The sequence below is a fragment of the Schistocerca serialis genome, chromosome 10 (genome assembly GCF_023864345.2).
Source record: "Schistocerca serialis cubense isolate TAMUIC-IGC-003099 chromosome 10, iqSchSeri2.2, whole genome shotgun sequence".
NCBI lineage: Eukaryota > Metazoa > Arthropoda > Insecta > Orthoptera > Acrididae > Schistocerca > Schistocerca serialis.
The window spans coordinates 229,622,681-229,644,612 of record NC_064647.1 but is presented as its reverse complement, the minus strand read 5'-3'; the positions used below and the strand labels follow the sequence as shown (position 1 = coordinate 229,644,612).

At 41.4% G+C, this 21,932-nt stretch overlaps 1 protein-coding gene across 1 annotated transcript in view; it reads right to left on the bottom strand.

Annotated features, from left to right (window-relative positions):
* Positions 1–21,932, bottom strand: part of LOC126424818 (inositol-tetrakisphosphate 1-kinase-like) — a 100,959-nt gene that overhangs the window by 25,452 nt on the left and 53,575 nt on the right. Inside the window, exons 6-7 of the mRNA XM_050087612.1 lie at positions 9,477–9,520; positions 1,538–1,697 (exon numbers count right to left, since the gene is read on the bottom strand). Coding sequence (XP_049943569.1) covers positions 1,538–1,697; positions 9,477–9,520 — 204 coding nt within the window. The remainder of the gene's footprint in view (positions 1–1,537; positions 1,698–9,476; positions 9,521–21,932) is intronic.

Here is a 21,932-nt window from a genome sequence, read left to right as displayed (position 1 = left end):
GAATCACATAATCTATATGGACGGAACGTCATAGGGATTTTCTATACTTTCTACCCAGTAGAATTCTTGTGTATTCAACTGTATTTCTGTCTTGGAAAATAATATGTTTCAAACATTCCAATTGGAATGTCATTATTTATGTTTGTACTTGGATCGGGATAACAAAATCAATAACTACAATGGGGCATGAAAGGGAAGCAATGGTTGAGAAGGGACTGCGACAGTTTTGTAGGTTATTCCTGATTTTATTGAATCTGCACAATGAGCAAGCCGTAAAGAAGTTCAGGGAGTAGAAATAATAAACTTATGGTTTGTCAATGACACTGAAATTCTATAAGAGATTGCAGAGGATTTCGAACAGCAGCTGAACAGAATGGATAGTGTCTTGACAAGGTGTTATAATGGAATGTAATTACATTAAATCTGGTCATGCTGATTTAATTATTTTAGGAATATGACACTAAGAGTAAAAGACAGCAAAATAACTGATGATAGCCAAGGTGGAGAGCATATAGGAAGCAGACTGGCAATAGAAAGAAAAGGGTTTCTGAAAAACAGAAATTTGTTAACATCTACTATAAATTTAAATGTTAGGAAATGTTCCGTGAAGGTATTTGTCAGCAGCAAGGGAGTCCAACCTTTCAGTTCACCTGAGCCATGTCAGGAGAAGACAAGTATTTTTGGGCTACTCTACAAGGGAGGGAAGGAGGGAGGGGGAGGGGGGAAAGGGCTAGAGAGTGTGAGAGAGAGAGAGAGAGAGAGAGAGAGAGAGAGAGAGAAACTATGCGGCAGAAGTTTCAAATTGAAAATATTCAATACATCACAACTTTACAAAACCGTAATTTTATGGTATTTATTTTTTGTTGATCATGTGATAGACCCTCACTTTTTGGGAGACACTGAAACTTGCTTTGGGCTGCATGCACTCATCACAACTTTACAAAACCGTAATTTTATGGAATTTATTTTTTGTTGATCATGTGATAGACCCTCACTTTTTGGGAGACACTGAAACTTGCTTTGGGCTGCATGCAGTCTGCTGGTTGGACACCCCTTGTCTTTTACAGAAGAGAACCATGGATGATAATTAGTTCTGACAAGAAGAGAAAAGAAGTTTTTGAAATGTGGTGCTACAGAAGAATGGTGAAAATTGAAGTACTGAATCAAACTGAGGAAAAAAGAAACTTATCACCCTAGTTGACTGAAAGAAGGGATCGGTTGATAGGACACATCCTAAGGCATCATAGAATTATCAGTTTGGTAATTGGGGGTGGGGTGGGGGAGGGGGGGGGGGGGGGGAAGTGTAGGGAGTAAAAATCGAAATCTTCGTAGAGTGAAACCAATGCATGAATACAGTAATCAGGTTGAAATGGATGTCAGTTGCAGTAGTCATTTAGAGATGAAGAGGCTTGAACAGGATAAACTAGTATGTAGAGCTGCATCAGACCAGGCTTTGGACCAAATACAATAACAACAACAACAGCACTAAGTCCAAAGTTTAAAGCAGCGCAAAAACAGCAAAGACGGCGCATCTCACCACATGGGTAGAAGTTCTTGAGGGATGGCCTCTCAACGATGTGCTGTCTGTCTCCCACCACATATATCTTGTACAGGATGGCGTTGTGATTGATGAAGCTCTGAGCCACACACGGAGGCTGACAGTCACGTACTCCACGCTCGTTAAAGATGAGGCACATCTTGAAAAGGAAAGAAACTTGTGTTTGCAGGATGGACTGGAATATTGTTAACACAAGATTCGCAGGACTCCAAATTCCTTTATTGCTCAAAAGTCAAGGTTGAGTAAATTCTTTTTTTGCATCAGAAATTAGCAAATTAATATAGAAAATAGATTTCCTGAATGAGTTTGCTACCATTGTGGATATATTGTGAATAAAACCTTCTAGATCACTTAATATACTTCTTTATTTAATACATCATTTTAGCTAATATCATCATCAGATTTGTAATTACGATTAAAGGAACATAAGAGTGGGAAGCGTTTGTTATACAATATCAAGCTGCAAAAGATCAAAAATTAAAACTTAAAAACTTTTAAAAAGTACACTCACAAAAACGTAGAACTCGTAAAACAATGCTCAGTGTTAGTACCAACAAAATGTACATCTAAGTGGGATGTCAACTGTCAACTCGGCTCACAATGTTTACAAAGATACAAGTGTTACCCAAGGTATGCACTAATGTTGAGGATGATGGCAGCAGCCAAAACAATGTAATAAATAAAGAAATATATTAAAAACTACTCACAAAGAGTGGCAAGTGTGGCATCATCTTTGTATTCATTTTCCTGTTTTAACAGCTCTGAGCCTCTGCTTAGGATTTCATTTGCAACTATTTCAACTTGAAAAAGCATGTTTTTGCAGTCTGTTTTGCCTTATAAAATTATCTTTTGGAGTCAGCCAGCTAAAATTAATGCAGTTCAGTCTGAAAAAATTGGGAATAGTAATATCGTGTAAAGAATCAATATCAAATTCATTGATTATGGATTATGTTTTGAGGGCTGTGACTGTCAATTATAATTATATGTTGTTTCATTCATACTGTGTAAAGTAAATGACTGAGCTTCAAGATAGACTGCTTGGACTTACTTCACTGTACAGTTATTCCTCATTGGTATTAGCAGTTATAAAAGAAAAGTCCAATTACAGTCATTTGTATTATGTAAAATAATAAGACATGATGGAAATAATTTACATTTATAACTGCCTCCTCATCTAGCATTCAGACTGGAGTTCTACATACAATAGGCACAGTTTGGTTAAATGTACAGTGAATAATAGCACCCTTTAGGTGTAAGAAAATGGCAGCAAAGGACAAAAATGGGAACTAGAGAGCACTAACAATGCAGTACCCCACTATGAACGAAAAATGTGGAGTTTCAATATTGTGATTAAAACCAGCAGAATAAGGATTCTTGGGGTAAAAATCATAAAGTAATTGCTGTGGCTTTGATACTGAACAACTGCAGTGGAAATAGACTGAAAATGATGTAGCATGTCCATCTGTTGCTATTGTCAAGCATGCACACTGTCCCATTCTGCTGTAATTTGATCACTTTATTGAAACTACACATATGCACTTAGATGAAAAATAAGAAAAGATCATACAACTATTATTTTGAGAAGCATGACTCTGTGAGTACTGCATGTGTTAACACACAGTGTCTCAAGCAAGTCTTACAAGTAAACATCACCAAATCACCAAGTTGACCTCATATTTTAAGGAGAAAAAAAAAGCATATTTGTAAGATGGCAGCCCCAGCAATTGATACCATGTGAAAATTCGAGCCATAATTCTGATAGTATGCATTTATGGCCTTCTGAAAGTGCAGCTTCTAAACTTTCCAAACACTGGGAAACCCAAGATGGAATAACAACAATATTATGGAAAGGATTTGCTGCACACACCATATAGAAGAGATACTGAGTTGCAGACAGGCAGAAAAAAAAGACTGCTAAACATTTCTCTTTTCAGCCACAAGGCCTTCTTCTAAAGTAGAAAACACACAAAAACAACTCACACATGAGACCACTGTCTCTGTCTGCTAAGGCTGATCGGCAACCACAGATAGTGGTCATATGTGTATGAGCTGCGTTTGTGAGAATGTGGGGTGTTTTCTACTTTATAAGAAGGCCCTGTGGCCAAAAGCAACCTTTTTGTTGTGACTGTCTCCAGCTCAATGTATCCTCTATATGGGGAGTAGCACTCCATCCTTTCCATTATACTGTAGATTGTAAACTTCCACGTACACTGAGTAAAGCTCCCTACAGCCTGAGTGAGAAGTACTGCACACCAAAATGACAACCAGAGCCCTCATGTTCATGTGATGTTGAAGGTGAGGAAAGAGGAGGAGATGTTGTCTGCCCAATACATTTGGAAATCTTGTTTGAGAACACATGTCACTCTATGCAAAAAAAAAAAAAATACTAAGCAGCATGACTAAATAATATGCCACCTCATGTACATATATTTTCAATGAGGCTCCAGCAGTCAGTTCAGCTTTGTGGATCGGTGCAGCTTGCTCCATGGAAGTCCACCTGCCATTCTGGAGTCTGAAGATGATCCTTATGGATTGAAACCGGTCTCTCCGATTAAAAGAAATTTGCGACCAAGACTGTTTTATAATTATCATATTAATATAAGATCGCTGATAACGTCTTTTTTTAAAAAATTATCATTATAACACTATTCTTGTATTGATATTCTGCAGTTATATTTAAGCCTCTAAATCAAAATGAAAAACCTAAGCGAATGTAGAATCATTATGAAATGAAATTAATGATTTTCTATTTAAAATTTAATCATGCCAATCATGTTGAAAAATAGTAGATCTCCTGCAAATGTACTTCACTTTAACAGTCATAGCTTTAAAACCAGAAGAAAATAATGCACAAGAGTGGTGTTAATAACTGAATAGTGCTACACTACTACTTTAATGACAACTAATTTGTTTCACTCATTTACACTGCTTTTCTAAATCAAACATAAAAATGTGCAATGCAGAGAGGTCCTTGGCACCAACAACAGGTTAGAAACTGTGCACTCTGATACAATGAACAAAGCATGTTAACAATGTGAAAACATTAATTCATAAACCCCTTACTCAGTCCACTGATTCCATATAAAGTACCGATGTCACTGCTATCATTAGTTCCTTCCCTTTCTTTTGCTTTCTCTCTTCTCTACCTTCAATTTACATAATATGTATCACATCTGCGAATTCCGCGTGGTGTATGTTGTTTCGAACATGTCCGAAAGAAGACATCACACGTTCATATAATCTTTCTTCTGAGACTTAAGTTTTCTTGGGATTTTTCAATCAATCTAAGTTCTCTGCAGATGTCCAACTTTAAGTTTCCCAACATGAACATTTCGAGGCAGGACAGTTTAAAATAATGATCACCAATCTGTATCATGCCTATTTCTGCACAACACATTACATTTCTGTGGGTAAACTGACACTCTTCTGCAGGTACTTTCACGTTCCAATACAGCTTTCTGGTGTTGCAGCATTATTTGCTATCAGCATTATTTGCTAACAGATTCACAGAGCTGACATAGCTATGCACCAAATCATTTGCATACACTGATTAGCTAGAATTTTATAACCATCTACTTAATGGTGTGTTTACCCATCTGTAGCACGGAACAAAGTGTGGGTTCCGTGTGGCACGGTTTTGACAACTCCTGAAAATGTTTCCACATGTATGTGGTGTCAGATGTCTACACATAGACCACGCAATTCCTGTAAATTATGGGGCGGTGGTTTTTGAACTCAGAGCTGGCACCCGACAGCATACCAGATGTGTTAACCAGTTTTGGAACAGACAATTTTTGTGGCCAAAAAACATCAACATAGTTCACCACCATCTTCTTCTATGCACTGCAGAACAATTCTGGCCTTGTGACACAGATAGTTATCCTGCTGGAAGATGCCATAGTGACCAGGAAAGACATCAAGCATGAAGAGATGCAGGTGATCCGAAATAATTTTCACAAAGTGTACAGCTGTCATAGTGCCTTTGATTAGTATCACAGGTGCTCCTAAAGCCGTGAATTTTTTCCATAGCATAATAGTGCCTCAAGTGGCCAGTGACTATGGCATGGTGCGTGTTTTGAGCATTCATTTTCCTGGACAGTGGTGTATCCGGACATGACCATCAACCTGGTGAAAAGGAATTATGATTCAACAAACAGGAAACAAATTTCCATTGATCCATCATCCAATCTCTTTGACCCAGGACCCATTGCAATTGTAATTGTTAATGTCATTCAGTCACCATGGGAAAATGTAGACGATGTCTCTGCAGAGCCTCATGTTCAACAATATATGTTGAATGGTCTGCTTCATAAAACTCATGCTTGTATGAGCATAATGTTCTGTTGTCAGAACTACCATAGACTGCTTCCCATCCTCCACCTTCACGTTCAGTGATGAAGTGTGGATGTCCAACATCTCGTCGCCAACTTGTGGTTTTACTGTTCTTCAACCACTTTCTGTTAAATTTCTGTCATTTGTACTGAGGTGATTCATGTGAAAAGGTTTCTGAAGTGATTAGGGCTGTACGACATGAATTAACAGATTTTGAATGTGGAATGGCAGTTGTAGCTAGATGCATGGGACATTCCATTTCAGAAATTGGTAGAGAATCCAATATTCTAAGATCCACAGTGCCAAGAATATGCCTAGAAAACCGAATTTCAGGCTATACCTCTCACCAAGGAGAACACAGTGGTCAACTGCCTTCACACTACAACTGAGAGCAGTGGCATTTGTGTCGAGTTGTTAGTATTAACAGACAAGCAATATGGCGTGAAATAACCACAAGAATCAATAGGGACATGCGAGGAATGTGTATGTTAGGACACCGTGGCGAAAATGATCGTCGCGATGCCTCTGCTAACAACATGGTGTCGCATGCAGTGCCGCTCCTGGACTCATGACCGTATTAGTTGGATCCTAGATGACTGGAAAACCATGGCCAGATCAGATGAGTCCCGATTTCAGTTGTTAAGAGCTGATGGTAGGATTCAAGTGTGGTGTAAAACCAATAAAGCCATGAACCCAAGTTATCAACAAGGCATAGTGCAAGCTGGTGCTGACTCCATAATGGTATGGGCTGTATTTACATGGAATGGACTGGGTCCTCTGGTATAAGTGAGTTGATTATTGACTGGAAATGTTTATGTTCATCTATCATATTCACAAACAACTATGGAATTTTTATAGATGACAATGTACCTTGTCACTGAGCCACAACTGTTCGTGATTGGTTTGAAGAACATTTGGAACAATTTGAGAGAATAATTTGGCCTCCCAGATTGCCCGACACGCATCCCATCAAACACTTATGGGACATAATTGAGAGATCAGTTCGTACACAAAACCCTGCACTGGTAACGCTTTTGCAATTATGTACAGTTAAAAAAAAGGCACCGTGGCCCAATATTTCTGCAGGGGACTTCCAACGACTTGTTGAGTCCGTGCCATATTGAGTTGCTGCACTATGCTAGGCAAAAGAAGATCTGACATAATATTAGAGGGTATTCCATGACTTTTGTTCCTCAGTGCATACACCACTGAAAACGTGATCACCATGAGTTGTAGAGGAGCCTGAAGATGGTGGATTGTATCACTGATCAGGTCACAATACATAGAAAATTGGTACATACAGCTGAGGGTATTTTTATTACTGCACACTTTCCATAAATGTCAAAACAGTAGAACATGTACAGCTCACCAGCATCACTGTTTAAGAGAAACTCCTTCCCAGGTATCAGGTCATAACAATCTGCACTTTGCCAAAGCTGTTTACATCAATGGTCTTCTCCATTTGCAGCTCACATTTTCACTACAATGATTCCCATTCTTCTTCGCTCTACTTATATATTTTCCATGCCATTTCAGGAGCACATGAAGATAGAGGGATAAAATTAACATGTGCTTGAAATGGCATGGTGTTTTATTGAAGCCACAACAAAATGTACAAAATGACCATTAGCTTCATATGATACAAAAACAATAATAAGCATAACAACTCGTGTTCTTTATAACAAATGCTCAACATGTCTATCATTCATTCATCAACAATACCTACAGTTGAGGGACAATGTGAACAGCACTGTACAGCATGTCAGCGGATATGGTGAGAAATTGCTGTCAGATATTGTCTTTCAGCATCTCCAATCAGATCGGATGATGTGGTAGACTTGTGCCTTCAGGCAACCTCATCACCACTAATCAAACAGATTGAGATCTGGGAACCTGGAAGGCCAAGCATGACAGAAGTCGCAGCTCAGCACGCAATCCTCACCCAACAATACGCATAAGAGATCTTTCACACGTGTAGCAATGTGGGATGAAGCACCATCTTGCATAAAAGCTGTCCCTTCCAGCATGGGTTTATCAGCTAGGCAAGGGATGTCATCATCCTGTAATGTACTGGTATAGCTCGCACCCATCATACTGAATTTTTTTACAAGATTCTCATGTGATGTCATTAACATGTTGCTCGAATTTTTGGTTTCAATTAAACCCCACATCCTTTCACACATGTTTGTCAAGTTATACCTCTCTACATAAATTATTCCCTGAGGTACAGAGTCCAGAACGAAAGTTGTGGATGGATGAAGCTATTTTCCCATCTGACGATTTCTTCTATCTGCTAGGACAACTCGAATTCAATCAAAAAGCTGATCTGAAGTTACATAATACCATATTTAAAAAATTACTGAGAATACTTTCTATGTTCACTGCAAGTTATACACAAATAAAGGTCAAGTTTTTAATTGAGATATACAGTAGTATAATACAAAAAATGAGAAGAATAAAAGCACCCTGTGAGAGGCGTAAATGTTTACTCAGCACCAACAATTATAAATATAGTCCTGGCAATTAACTAGTTGTTCTTATTTCTGAGGTTCCCCCAGCAATGATTTTGAAAATATATCTCCATGTAACCAGCTGAAGTGTGACTATGACTTTTCTACCCAATATATCAATGACTTATCCAATCTTCTTCACCAAGGGATTTCAGTGAAGGTTTTGAGATAATTTAGTTGCAGGTAGGGCAGGTCCCAGATCTTCGCTTGCAACACCAGGTGAAGAGATGTATAAGTCACTTGTCAAAATATCGCATACAAAAATGCTAAAAACAATCTTACTGTACATTTGACAGTACAGCAAGCTTTAATTACCCAGGTGTGGATTATCCATACATAGTTTGGTGCATTTTTGAAAGAAATAAAAAAATGAAGCTGGAAGTATTCTGATATAATTAGAACAAATATTTTCATTCAGAATACAAGTATATGATTGTGAATATATAGATGATGAAACCACCAGAAACTGGTTATATAGCTATGCCCAGGAATCAGGGTTTGAGCAGTTATGTGACGCAGATACAGTGAATGCATTGTGCCCAGGAGAAAAAGAGACCAAAGAAGAGTAATTGAGGAACCCATTACCGTGCACTCTGATCCACTGAAATGTGTCGATCAGTTATCTGAGTATGTGAGGCAAAATCTGTTAGACTAAATGTGTATTTTGACTCTCCAGCAAATGAGAGCTATTATGGATGGGAAATATTGAAAAATTATTTTCTGAAAGCAAGTGATATGAACTACAATTTATTTTAAGCGCAACTTTGTAATTTTACAGCAAGTAACACATAAATAATGCTGTGGGTTTTCAAATGTGACATGTAGTATGTTTCGTAAATACAGAAAATAGCAATTTCTGGTAAAAATGTGTATTCTGAATTATGCATACAGTCTCAGATCCACATTAACCCAGATAATAGGGACCTTGCTATAAATCTACAATATGATCAGCTTCGTTTTAGACTAATGGTTCCACTCACTCACTCCCTGCAAACACAAACATGCACATGCATACACTTGTAAAACACACACACACACACACACACAACATTTATATATATTTCAAAACAACTAACCTTGTGAGCTCTGCTTGATCCATGGGCAACAGAAGGCTTGCACACTGTAACAGGAAGTTCAATGTCTACTGAAAACCACACAAATGTTTTGAAAGTAAATCACTACAAGTTGAGATTCTCATTATACATCCACAGATGCAATTTATGGATTTTCTTTTCTTATGGGACTATACAAATTTATTTATTTCAAACCAACAACAGCAACCAAATATTAACAACACTTGCAACAAAACAGGTGTGTGTACACACTGGTCACTTTAATGGGAAAAACTGAATAAGAGCTAATAGACAGATAATTTTAAAACCAGTGCTGAATCTCAGGTTTCATTATATTAAAACATCCCCTCCAAAGGCAAAAACAAGGACAGAAGCATCCTGTAGAACACAACTTGGGCTTCAGCATTTCAGTACCGCTCACACTAAGTTCTCGCCAGTCATATGATGTTAATTTAGGCTGGTCTCTTCTCCCTTGGGTTCTGCATTCTCTTAAGCCTATTTTACACGGCACGTGGGACAGAACAAGCAAGTCATTGTCTACTGCAGCGCTGCACATGACAGATCGTCCTGCTACAAGAAAATCTGTACACAGTATGTGCCTGTCTAATCGTCTGCTTCACATGTCTACTGTGTTTGTTGTCAACTTGCAACATGTGAATAGACAGCTTAAATTCACTTTTTGATATTATCAAGTGTTTTATGTCCTTTTGTAATGATTAATGTATATATCTGTATTTTAGACTGACATGGTGATGCTGTATTACTTGTTTTTATCCAGTTTAGGTGAAAGTAAATTGCCCATATGTGTAAACGACCTCATTATAAAAGCTGGAAATCATGGATAAAGCAATATAAATGTTGCTCTTCTGTTGACGCTATTAATTTACTCATTGAAGACAAGTTTTCCTTTAATGAGAAACACATAGTGGCTCACCTCTGCTTACATTGTGAATGTATGTACAAGTGAACAAGAACAAATTTTTAAGAGTAGTTCCAGATTGACCCAGATTGCTGAATTACATTCATTTCATTGCATAACTGTCTTATCATTTAAATTACAATGAGTGTTTACAGCAGCTCTTTCACCAGTTAACTATTTATGAGATGAACAAATTACAATATTTCACTGAGCAGGAGACACTATTCAAAAGAACTTCACGTTATTATCAGTTGGGCTCCCCACTTGGTTGTCTGTGAATCCACAAAGCACTTTCATACAGGTGAGAATGAGATCCATCCTATTCTGTTTAAACATGATTGTACACATGATTTTTGTGCAAGCAGTCACGTCCACAGACTGAGTGGTTCTATGTGCTTCAGTCTGGAACTGCGCGACCGCTACAGTCGCAGGTTTGAAACCTGTCTCGGGCATGGATGTGTGTGATGTCCTTAGGTTAGTTAGGTTTAAGTACACTCCTGGAAATGGAAAAAAGAACACATTGACACCGGTGTGTCAGACCCACCATACTTGCTCCGGACACTGCGAGAGGGCTGTACAAGCAATGATCACACGCACGGCACAGCGGACACACCAGGAACCGCGGTGTTGGCCGTCGAATGGCGCTAGCTGCGCAGCATTTGTGCACCGCCGCCGTCAGTGTCAGCCAGTTTGCCGTGGCATACGGAGCTCCATCGCAGTCTTTAACACTGGTAGCATGCCGCGACAGCGTGGACGTGAACCGTATGTGCAGTTGAAGGACTTTGAGCGAGGGCGTATAGTGGGCATGCGGGAGGCCGGGTGGACGTACTGCCGAATTGCTCAACACGTGGGGCGTGAGGTCTCCACAGTACATCGATGTTGTCGCCAGTGGTCGGCGGAAGGTGCATGTGCCCGTCGACATGGGACCGGACCGCAGCCACCCACGGATGCACACCAAGACCGTAGGATCCTACGCAGTGCCGTAGGGGACCGCACCGCCACTTCCCAGCAAATTAGGGACACTGTTGCTCCTGGGGTATCGGCGAGGACCATTCGCAACCGTCTCCATGAAGCTGGGCTACGGTCCCGCACACCGTTAGGCCGTCTTCCGCTCACGCCCCAACATCGTGCAGCCCGCCTCCAGTGGTGTCGCGACAGGCGTGAATGGAGGGACGAATGGAGACGTGTCGTCTTCAGCGATGAGAGTCGCTTCTGCCTTGGTGCCAATGATGGTCGTATGCGTGTTTGGCGCCGTGCAGGTGAGCGCCACAATCAGGACTGCATACGACCGAGGCACACAGGGCCAACACCCGGCATCATGGTGTGGGGAGCGATCTCCTACACTGGCCGTACACCACTGGTGATCGTCGAGGGGACACTGAATAGTGCACGGTACATCCCAACCGTCATCGAACCCATCGTTCTACCATTCCTAGACCGGCAAGGGAACTTGCTGTTCCAACAGGACAATGCACGTCCGCATGTATCCCGTGCCGCCCAACGTGCTCTAGAAGGTGTAAGTCAACTATCCTGGCCAGCAAGATCTCCGGATCTGTCCCCCATTGAGCATGTTTGGGACTGGATGAAGCGTCGTCTCACGCGGTCTGCACGTCCAGCACGAACGCTGGTCCAACTCAGGCGCCAGGTGGAAATGGCATGGCAAGCCGTTCCACAGGACTACATCCAGCATCTCTACGATCGTCTCCATGGGAGAATAGCAGCCTGCATTGCTGCGAAAGGTGGATATACACTGTACTAGTGCCGACATTGTTCATGCTCTGTTGCCTGTGTCTATGTGCCTGTGGTTCTGTCAGTGTGATCATGTGATGTATCTGACCCCAGGAATGTGTCCATAAAGTTTCCCCTTCCTGGGACAATGAATTCACGGTGTTCTTATTTCAATTTCCAGGAGTGTAGTTCTAAGTCCTAGGGGACTGATGACCTCAGATGTTAAGTCCCATAGTGCTCAGAGCCATTTGAACCACGTCCGCAGAGTAGAGGGGGGCGAAACACGTGCATTGTGGGTAATTTTTCAAGCTCACATGTCCTCTGTAGAACAGGCTTTGCAGTCCAGACTTTCCTTCTCCCTTTTCTATTTACATTCTGAATAGTTAAAAACATGGTCATGGAACAAGGTACAGTTTGGGCTTACATTTGCCAAATGTAAAGAACTGAAAAACTCTAAACACTATTTTCCATATGAGATTAAAATAATTTAATAATTTTCCCAAGGATTTGAAAGTGGTAACTAAAATATGTTTATTTAAAAAGGCAATAGCATACCTCTTAAATAATACACATTAAACAATTAAAGATTACTTACAGAATTCAAATTAGGGATTAATAATCATTAAAGAAGTAACAGCTAGAACATGTGTCACATTATGTGGTCGCACTGTAAAGCTTTTTACAGGAAAATCATATACTCGAGATCACAGCTTACAAATTACCCAGACTACATTCCTCCAGTATTTGAGAATGACAGCACTTCGTGCCTTTCAACAGATTTCACACATGATTTCAAATCTTTTCTTGATTATTCTTTGGGTGAATAAACCAATATAATTAGGGTTTTGTATCTTCAACCAAAGGTATTTTATATGCTTAACACAAAATACTTAACACATTGACTAATTTGGAAACTAATCATATATTTGAAGCCATTTTATAAGTGGGAGTTTGATTCTTTACAGAATCTGGGGTGGGCGGTTACTGGTTGATACCTCATTGTATGTGACAAAACAGCTACCACTGAAGAAATGTAAAAGATCAATATGATTTACATTAATATTTGATAACTGTTTGGTTATTTAGACACATTGACCCACAGATATACTTGTAAAAAATTCCAATTGCATCACGAAAACACTTCGGCAATGCACTGATATTATTGCAGCCAAAAAACTGACAGACCCTAAAACAAAGAATGCAGCAGCAATCTCAGTCTCAGGTCACATAGCAAACTTATACGAGGTGTCCCCCCCTAAACTTTTCACCACCTATATCTCTGGAACCACAACCGATACTGACAAACGGCTTTTACAGGTATGAATGTACAGCAGTAGCTTACAAAAGTTAATACTATGAGACATTCTAAACCACGTGCAAATATTGGTTCCAACACAAACTTGTGTCTTTTAAAATGGACACCCCGTATTATCCCATACACTATCAACAACACGAGAAATCACTATAGTAATGGTGGTGGGTGCATCGCAATATGTCAATTACATTCCGAGAAATTGGAATGCGATGTTGGGGCGTAAAATGAACGAAACACACCACTATTGCACTTCCTGCGATGCAAATGTGACCTGCACGTTCCTCGTAATCGCGATGTGATTGATGTACGTATTCTTACTTTTACTGTTATCGCATGGCTGAAAGTAATAATAGGGACTCCTGCCACAAACATTAATATGACATAACGATGTCCCTCATGCATGTTGTATTTATCTGTGTACAGACAACAGAAGAGTACTGGCTAGTGTATGCCACCCCATTATACTGCCCAATCAACACTTTGCCTCTGCAGTTGTGTACAGGAACAGGTGGCAATCAGCACTGTGTGTGGGAACAGCTCACGATGAAGCAGACTGTTCTGCATGGAGTATGTACAGGTACATGGCACCAGTGTAGTGTACACTGTAATTTGTATCACTGTTGTGATCGTGATATTAATTTACATGTCCATCTATTCTAGGCATTCGACGTGGTATTCACAAATGAGGAAATAGTTGACATGATTTTATTGTATGGAGAATGTCACCAAAATGGTACATGTGCAGTACAGATGTATGCCAAGTGGTACTCTAATAGAAGTCATCCAACTCGCTCTACCTCCATGAATATTGTTAGAAGGTTTTGCACGACAAGGCAGGTGTCTCCAAGAACACAGCTCCAGAGCACAGGCATAACTTATGAAGCAGCAGAGGCAGCTGTTCTGGTGGCTGCTGCAGTAAGCCCTCATGCAAGTTTTTGTGAAATGGAGAGACAGATGGGAATCTCTTGAACAAGCGTGGTGCATATTCTGCACACACATAGGACCATCCATATCACGTGGCACTACATCAAGGCCTCCACAGCAACAATGTTCACAATTGCCTGGAATACTGTCGGTGGATTCTGTAGCAAAACCATGTCGTTATGTGTAGGGCACTGTTTACTGATGACGACACATTTACAAACCCTGGGAACATCATATTACACAATATGCACTATTGGTCACCAGAAAACAAACACTGGATTCACCAAGTTGAACATCAACATCAGTGGAATGTCAATGTATCACACGGTATTGTAGGACTCCACTTCATTGATCCATATTTCGTTGATGGCACTCTCTAACAGGTGACAGTACGAGCAGTTCTTGGGATGTACCTTATCTGTACTGATGGAAGGCATAGCCCTTAATTTGTGTCAAATAACGTGGTATCAAAATGATGGATGTCCTGCACATAATGCCACGGTGGCATAACAGGCGCTAAACCAACAATTCCCATGTCGATGGATTAGATGGGGCTGGCCCATTCAGGGGTTTCCAGCACGGTTACTGGACCTCACCTCCAAGGACTTTTTCCTCTGGGGACACATGAAAGATGTGGTGTATCTGCAGGTCCCACAGTGGCCAGTATGAAAACCCATTTGAAGAAAATTGTGAGCTTGGGGAAGAGATGGGAGTCTGATGGAATCACATCAGACAAATGAAGTGAGTGTGGTAACAATTCATACCTCAGTTCATGTATTTTTACCATGGTAATGACACTTGTGTGTAGATGTACACTGTCTTAATGAAATATGACATTTTTCCTTGCCAAACCAGGCCTTTATTGCGTATCTTTTGATGGTTGGTCCAGGAAGTTAGCATAGTACTGTCCCATAATTGTTTTACCAGTGGGAAGATAATGTACCAGCAGAATCCCTTTACTGTCCAACAAAACTGACACCATGGTCTTTCCCATTGAAGGTATTGGCTTTGCTTTCTTTGGTGGCTGTGAATCAATATGTTTCCAAAGCCCTGGTGCTGTTTTGTATCTGGGGTACAATAGTGGACCCATGTTCCATCTGTGGTCACAAACCTGCAGACAAAATATTGTTGGTTGTTCTGAAAATGGGTCAGACATTGTTTGCACATTTCCATTCTAATGTATCTGTGATAGCACCTATCTAGCAGATCATTTTCTCACAGCCAATTTCACTGTAAAATGTAATTCAGATGACGTCCCTACAGGTTCGGCAGTTTCCCCATTTTCATTTGGTGATCCTCTATGACCATTTTATGCACTTCTGCAATAATTTATGTCTTAGCGGCACACTGTGGCCAACCACTATGCAGATCATCATCTAAGCTGTCTCGACCAAATTTAAACCTATCTGTCCACTTGACAACAAATGAATAAGATGGAGAAGAGCCCCAGCATTTTCTGTAAATTGGCACAAATTTTCTTTGCTTTCACATTTTTCTTTACAGATTACTTAACAACTACCCAAATCTCGATTTTTAGCATCTTTACAAACCACCCCATGGAAACAACAACATAGAGGCGTCTGCACCACAGATCTCTGATGCATCATACTTACCCACAAAGGATGACCTATTATTACAATGGAACCTAGTGCCAGCACTGACATCAGGTGGTGATTCTGCAAACTTTTCAGACTATGCTGGTAGCAAATTGTGGCACCTCTCTCAATCCCAAATGGAGGGAATAACTTTGAACTAACATAATAAAAAAATATCAAAAGCTTGAACATTAATGTGATTTTAAGACATTTTAAATGTGTGCACTGCCTACAGTATATGAGGGTCATTTCAAAATTCCTGCACACTGTACACATGCAACCATTACGGTGGCGCAATCAAGCCAAAATTCGCGTCAGCTGTAAGTGAGACCTTAGGAGTTATGGTCATACATGAGTTTGCTAGTTTGTGTGGGTGTGTCATGAGTAATTCAATTTTAAAATGGAACCTGAAATGGAGTCAGATTGGATTACACATAGTGACCAGTTTCCTAAATCAAAATCAAATCCCTATGTGGAAAGAACCCAACAGAAATTTACGACACTTTGTAAGAGGTGTGAGGGAACGGTGTAATGGATTGTAGCAAAGTATCGTGGTGGTATACTTCTTTCCGTAAAGTTGAGTAAGCACTGAGAACAGCCCAAGAAGTGGAAGGCCATCAAAAATTCGTCGACGGTCTGACAAGCTCGCAGCTGGTGTCCTCATTTTGCCCGATAATGCAAAATCGCTTATGGTCCTACCAGTGAGAGAAATGCTCAACAAATACGGATGGGAAACACCTCCGCACCCACCATACGATCCCGTTATAAGCTTATCAGATTTTGTTTGTTTCCCAAACTGAAGAAACAATTCTGGGGAAAATGTTTTGATACATATGATGAAGCTTCCAGTGAGGTGACCCGAGCACTCAGAAAGCACAACAATGAAGGTGCCCTATCTGGAATAAGGAGGTAGCCAAAATGTTGGAAAGCTGTCATAAGCAAGAATGGAGATTATACTGAAGGCCTGTAAAGATATTTTCTCCAATTTTATCTTACAGTGCGCAGAACTTTTGAAATGTCGCTCATTTATTCAACTTCAGGTGAGTGGATGTCTGCACTCAGTTTTCATTTTTCCTTTGTCATTTCCATCATAGAAACCCTATTATTGTGATGTACATTCCAGCTTTTCTGTGGCAACAATCAGCATGCAAACTACGTACGTCACTGAGAAACACAGAAAATACACTGCTGACTGTTAAAACTGCAATACCATAAACGTGGCCAGCAACAAATGTCAAACTGGTATGAAGTGTACTATGTGTCTGAATACACAAATGATTAGCATTTCAGCAGAACTGCACAAAATACATCGGAGTAACATCATTAAACAATGGAAAATCCAGGATGGAATGTACCAATACCAGAGAAGGAAAGTTGCTACTCACCATATAGCGGAGATGCTGAGTCGCGATAGGCACAACAAAAAGATTCACACAATTAAAGCTTTCAGCCATTAAGCCCTTTGTCAGCAGTAGACACACACACACACGTAAACACAACTTGCACACATGTCTGCAGTCTCAGAGAGCTGAAACCACATTGCGAACAGCAGCATCAGTGCATGATGGGAGTGGCGACTGCGTGGGGGTAAGGAGGAGGCTGGGGCGGGAAGGGGGAGGGATAGTATGGTGGGAGTGGCGGGCAGTGAAGTGTTGCAGTTTAGACAGAGGGCAGGAGAGAAGGTGCGGAGGGGGAGGGGATAAGTAGCGGAAAGGAGAGAAATAAAAAGAAATTAAAAGACTGGGTGTAGCGATGGAATGATGGCTGTGTAGTGCTGGAATGGGAACAGGGAGTGAACTGGATGAGTGAGGACAGTGACTAACGGAGGTTGAGGCCAGGAGGGTTACGGGAACGTAGGATGTATTGCAGGGAAAGTTTCCACCTGCGCAATTCAGAAAAGCTGGTGTTGGTGGGAACGATCCATATGGCACAGGCTGTGAAGCAGCCATTGAGATGAGGGATATCATGTTTGGCAGTGTGTTCAGCAACAGGATGGTCGTTTTTTTTTTTTTTGGCCACAGTTTGTCGGTGGCCATTCATGTGGACCGACAGCTTGTTGGTTGTCATGCCTATATAGAATGCAGCACAGTGGTTGCAGCTTAGCTTGTAAATCACATGACTGGTTTCACAGGTAGCCCTGCCTTTGATGGAACAGGTGATGTTAGTGACCAGACTGGAGTAGGTGGTGGTAGGAGAGTGTATGGGACAGGTATTGCATCTAGGTCTATTACAGGGGTATGAGCCATGAGGTAAGGGATTGGGAGCAGGGGTTGTGTAAGGATGGACGAGTATATTGAATAGCGGAATACCACTGTAGGAGGGGTGGGAAGGATAGTGGACAGGACATTTCTCATTTCAGGGCACGACGAGGGGTAATCGAAACCCTGGCAGAGAATGTAATTCAGTTGCTCCGGTCCCAGACGGTACTGAGTTACGAGGGGAATGCTCCTCTGTGGCCGGACTGTGGGACTTTTGGAGGTGTTGGGAGACTGGAAAGATAAGGCACGGGAGATTTGTTTTTGTACAAAGATGGGAGGATAGTTGTGGTCAGTGAAGGCTTCAGTGAGACCCTCGGTATATTTTGAGAGGGACTGCCCGTCACTGCAGATGCAATGACCACGGGTGGCTAGGCTGTACGGAAGGGACTTCTTGGTACGGAATGTGTGGCAGCTGTCAAAGTGGAGGTATTGCTGGTGTTTAGTAGGTTTGATATGGACAGAGGTACTGGTGTAGCCATCTCTGAGGTGAAGGTCAACATCCAGGAAGGTGGCTTGTTGGACTGAATAGAACCAGGTGAAGCAAATGGGGGAGAAGTAGTTGAGATTCTGGAGGAATGTTAATACGGTGTCTTCACCTTCAATCCAGATAGCAAAGATGTCATCAATGAATCTGAACCAGGTGAGGGGTTTAGAATTCTGGGTTTTTAGGAGGGATTCCTCTAGATGGCCCGTGAATAGGTTAGCACAGGATGGTGTCATGCGGGTGCCCATAGCCGTACCGTGGATTTGTTTGTAGGTAATGCCTTCAAAGGAGAAGTAATTGTGGGTGAGGATGTAGTTGGTCATGGCGACTAGGAAGGAGGTTGTTGGTTTGGAAAAGGTAGTGTTCAATAGCGGTAAGGCCGTGGACATTAGGAATTTTAGTGTACAGGGAGGTGGCATCAACAGTGACGAGCAGGGCACTGTGTGGTAAAGGGACAGAAACTGTGGAGTGTTTGTGGAGGAAATGGTTGGTATCTTTTATATAAGAAGATAGGTTCTGGGTAATAAGTTGAAGGTGTTGGTCTACGAGAGCAGAGATTCTCTCAGTGGGGGTACAGTAACCAGCCACAATGGGGCGTCCTGGGTGGTTAGGTTTATGGACTTTAGGAAGCATGTAGAAGGTGGGAGTGCTAGGAGTAGTAGGAGTAAGTAGAGAGATGGACTGTGGAGAGAGGTTCTGGGATGGGCCTAAGGATTTGAGTAGTGACTGGAGATCCTGCTGGATTACTCGAATGGGATCACTGTGGCATGGTTTGTAGGTGGAAGTATCTGACAGCTGACAGAATTCTTCTGCCACGTAATCCTTGAGGTTCAAAACAACGGTGGTGGAGCCTTTGTCAGCAGGTAGGCTTATAAGGTCGGGATCAGTTTTTAGATGGTGGACTGCACTTATTGCTGTTAATGTAAGGTTAGTTTGCATGTTGAGGGATTTGGAGAATGATGGTGAAGCAAGGTTCGAGGTTAAGAAATTCTGGAAAGTTAATGGGGTGGTTTGGAGGCAGTGGGGGTGGATCACGGTTGTATGGAGGAGTGAACTGAGTTAGGCAAGGATCAATATTGGTCTTTGGTTGAGTCTGATTGGTCGGGTTGGTGGCGAAAAGGGTTTCCACTGTAGGGACCGGGAGAAGGAGAGAAGGTCTTTAACTAGTCCTGCATGGTTGAATTTGGGAGTGGGGCAAAAGGTGAGGCCTTTGAAAAGGACTGGTATTTCTGAGGGACTAAGGCTTCTGGAGGAAAGGTTCATAACTGTGTTTCGGGTCTGTTTAGGTTCTGGGCTCTGTGTGGTGGTGGAAGGGAGTTTTGGAGGGGGGTTAAGTGTAGTAGGTCTGCGAGACAGGGTTTGTCAGCTATGGGGGGGGGGGGGGGGTGGAGGAGGTTTGGAGGTTGTGGTAGAAGTGGTGGACAGTAGTACTCCGAGGCGGGGAGTATGAAGTGATTAGGACGGAGAGCTTTTTGAGGTGGCATTGTGCATGTTGCTCAAGTTCCTTCAGGGCAAGAGTTTCAATGTGTGTTATGGGTTCCAGGAATTTGGGATTACATAGCAGGAGAATTTTGCGGGTGGAGAGAAGGTACTGCAAGGAGGATTGGACTTGGTTGATATGGTTTTGCAGGACTATGTTGGTGAGGCCTAAGGATTGGCGGAATCTGAACACGTAGGGGTCATTGTGGAAGGAGGGGTGGCAACCAGAGACGGATAATTTGATGGTAAGGCCATTAGGGGGGATTTCATGAGCCAAGCAACAACGCAGGAACAGTAAGTGGGACTGGGATCTGGCTAGGGATAAGGAAACTTTTCTGTATTGATGCAGACGGAAGGAGCAAGGATCCATGGTAGTGCAAAAAATGCGAAAAATTATGTAAGAAAGTAGAATTACATCTGAAAAATTATGCAAAAATACACCCAAATATGCGTCAAAAGTACGAAAAGGACGAAATGGATGCACAAGGGGGAAAAAAAAGAGATGAAATCAGAGGAAGACGAAGATAGTGGAAGGCGAAAACTCACTAAAATTGGCGAGAAGTCACAAGGGTCAAAGTAGAGAATAACTAATCAATAATAAATATATTTATATTACCGTGGGTAGCAGGTTTGAAGGCGGATAAGCGTAAGATTAGATTAAGTACAGAACAATATGAGGCATTTGAACATTCATTCTTATTGTGTTCCACATGTGAATCGAATGCAAAGAAAGCTTCATATCTGGTACAATGTAACATACTCTCTGCAATGCACTTCACAATGTTCTGCAGAGTGTAGATGTAGACGTAAACAACACGATCACTTTTGATTGCATGGCCAGCAATTTGGACAGAGAGCATTACTCTTCTGATGTCTGTTGTCCAGCAGCAGTGCCCTATCTTCGAGTTGTTAGTGACACTATCTTTCAGAATTCTAACACAAGACTGCATGTTTCACTTGCTGTCTTGATCCACTTCTATAAAATAGGGGCTTGACTGCTGCCCTGGCCAGCACATTCTCTCAGCCTCTCACTCATTGAAAACGCCTCTCATTTCTTTCCTCCTCTCACCTGCCACTACGAATGATGAGCTCTGCCACAGACCTGAAGCCACATCAAATGTTGTACCCATATCCAACATTCGATATCAGTCTGATTGAATGCCCAGCCAGGTTAGAAAGATTATACCTTCCAGAGGTGGCCACTTTGTATAATAAATTTCACCCCTTGTCCACTCTCCAATTGCCTACAAATTTTTCTTCACTTGAAACTCTCAGTCTGATAGGCTGTGGCCAAGGTATAAAACTTTCTCACAACATTTCACTTCTGAGTGCAGGAGACATCTTTAGAGGTACAGAGGCAAACTGCAACCAGAACTCAAGGAAGTGCTACATATATAGACAATGTAGAGGGCACTATAGCCCATCACATGATTTCGCCTACGAGATTATCTCTAGTAATGCCAACAATCTCGACTGAAAGTAATTGATCGTCATTTTTACGGTGCAATATTGACATCCAAATTTTATCTAATTTAACACCTTCCTCTTTTATGTTAAAATTGCTATGGTGTTTATAAATCTCAACAGCCTCTCTACAATTGTGCAGATGTTACATACGATGTTTTTGATATGATGTTCATCTCATTGAATTTTATTTCGTGATCACCCTCTTGGTAAATATGTTCAGTTATGGCTGATTAGCTGTATGTCACAGGTTGCAGTTCCTCGTGTGTACAACCAGACAAGTGCTAACACTT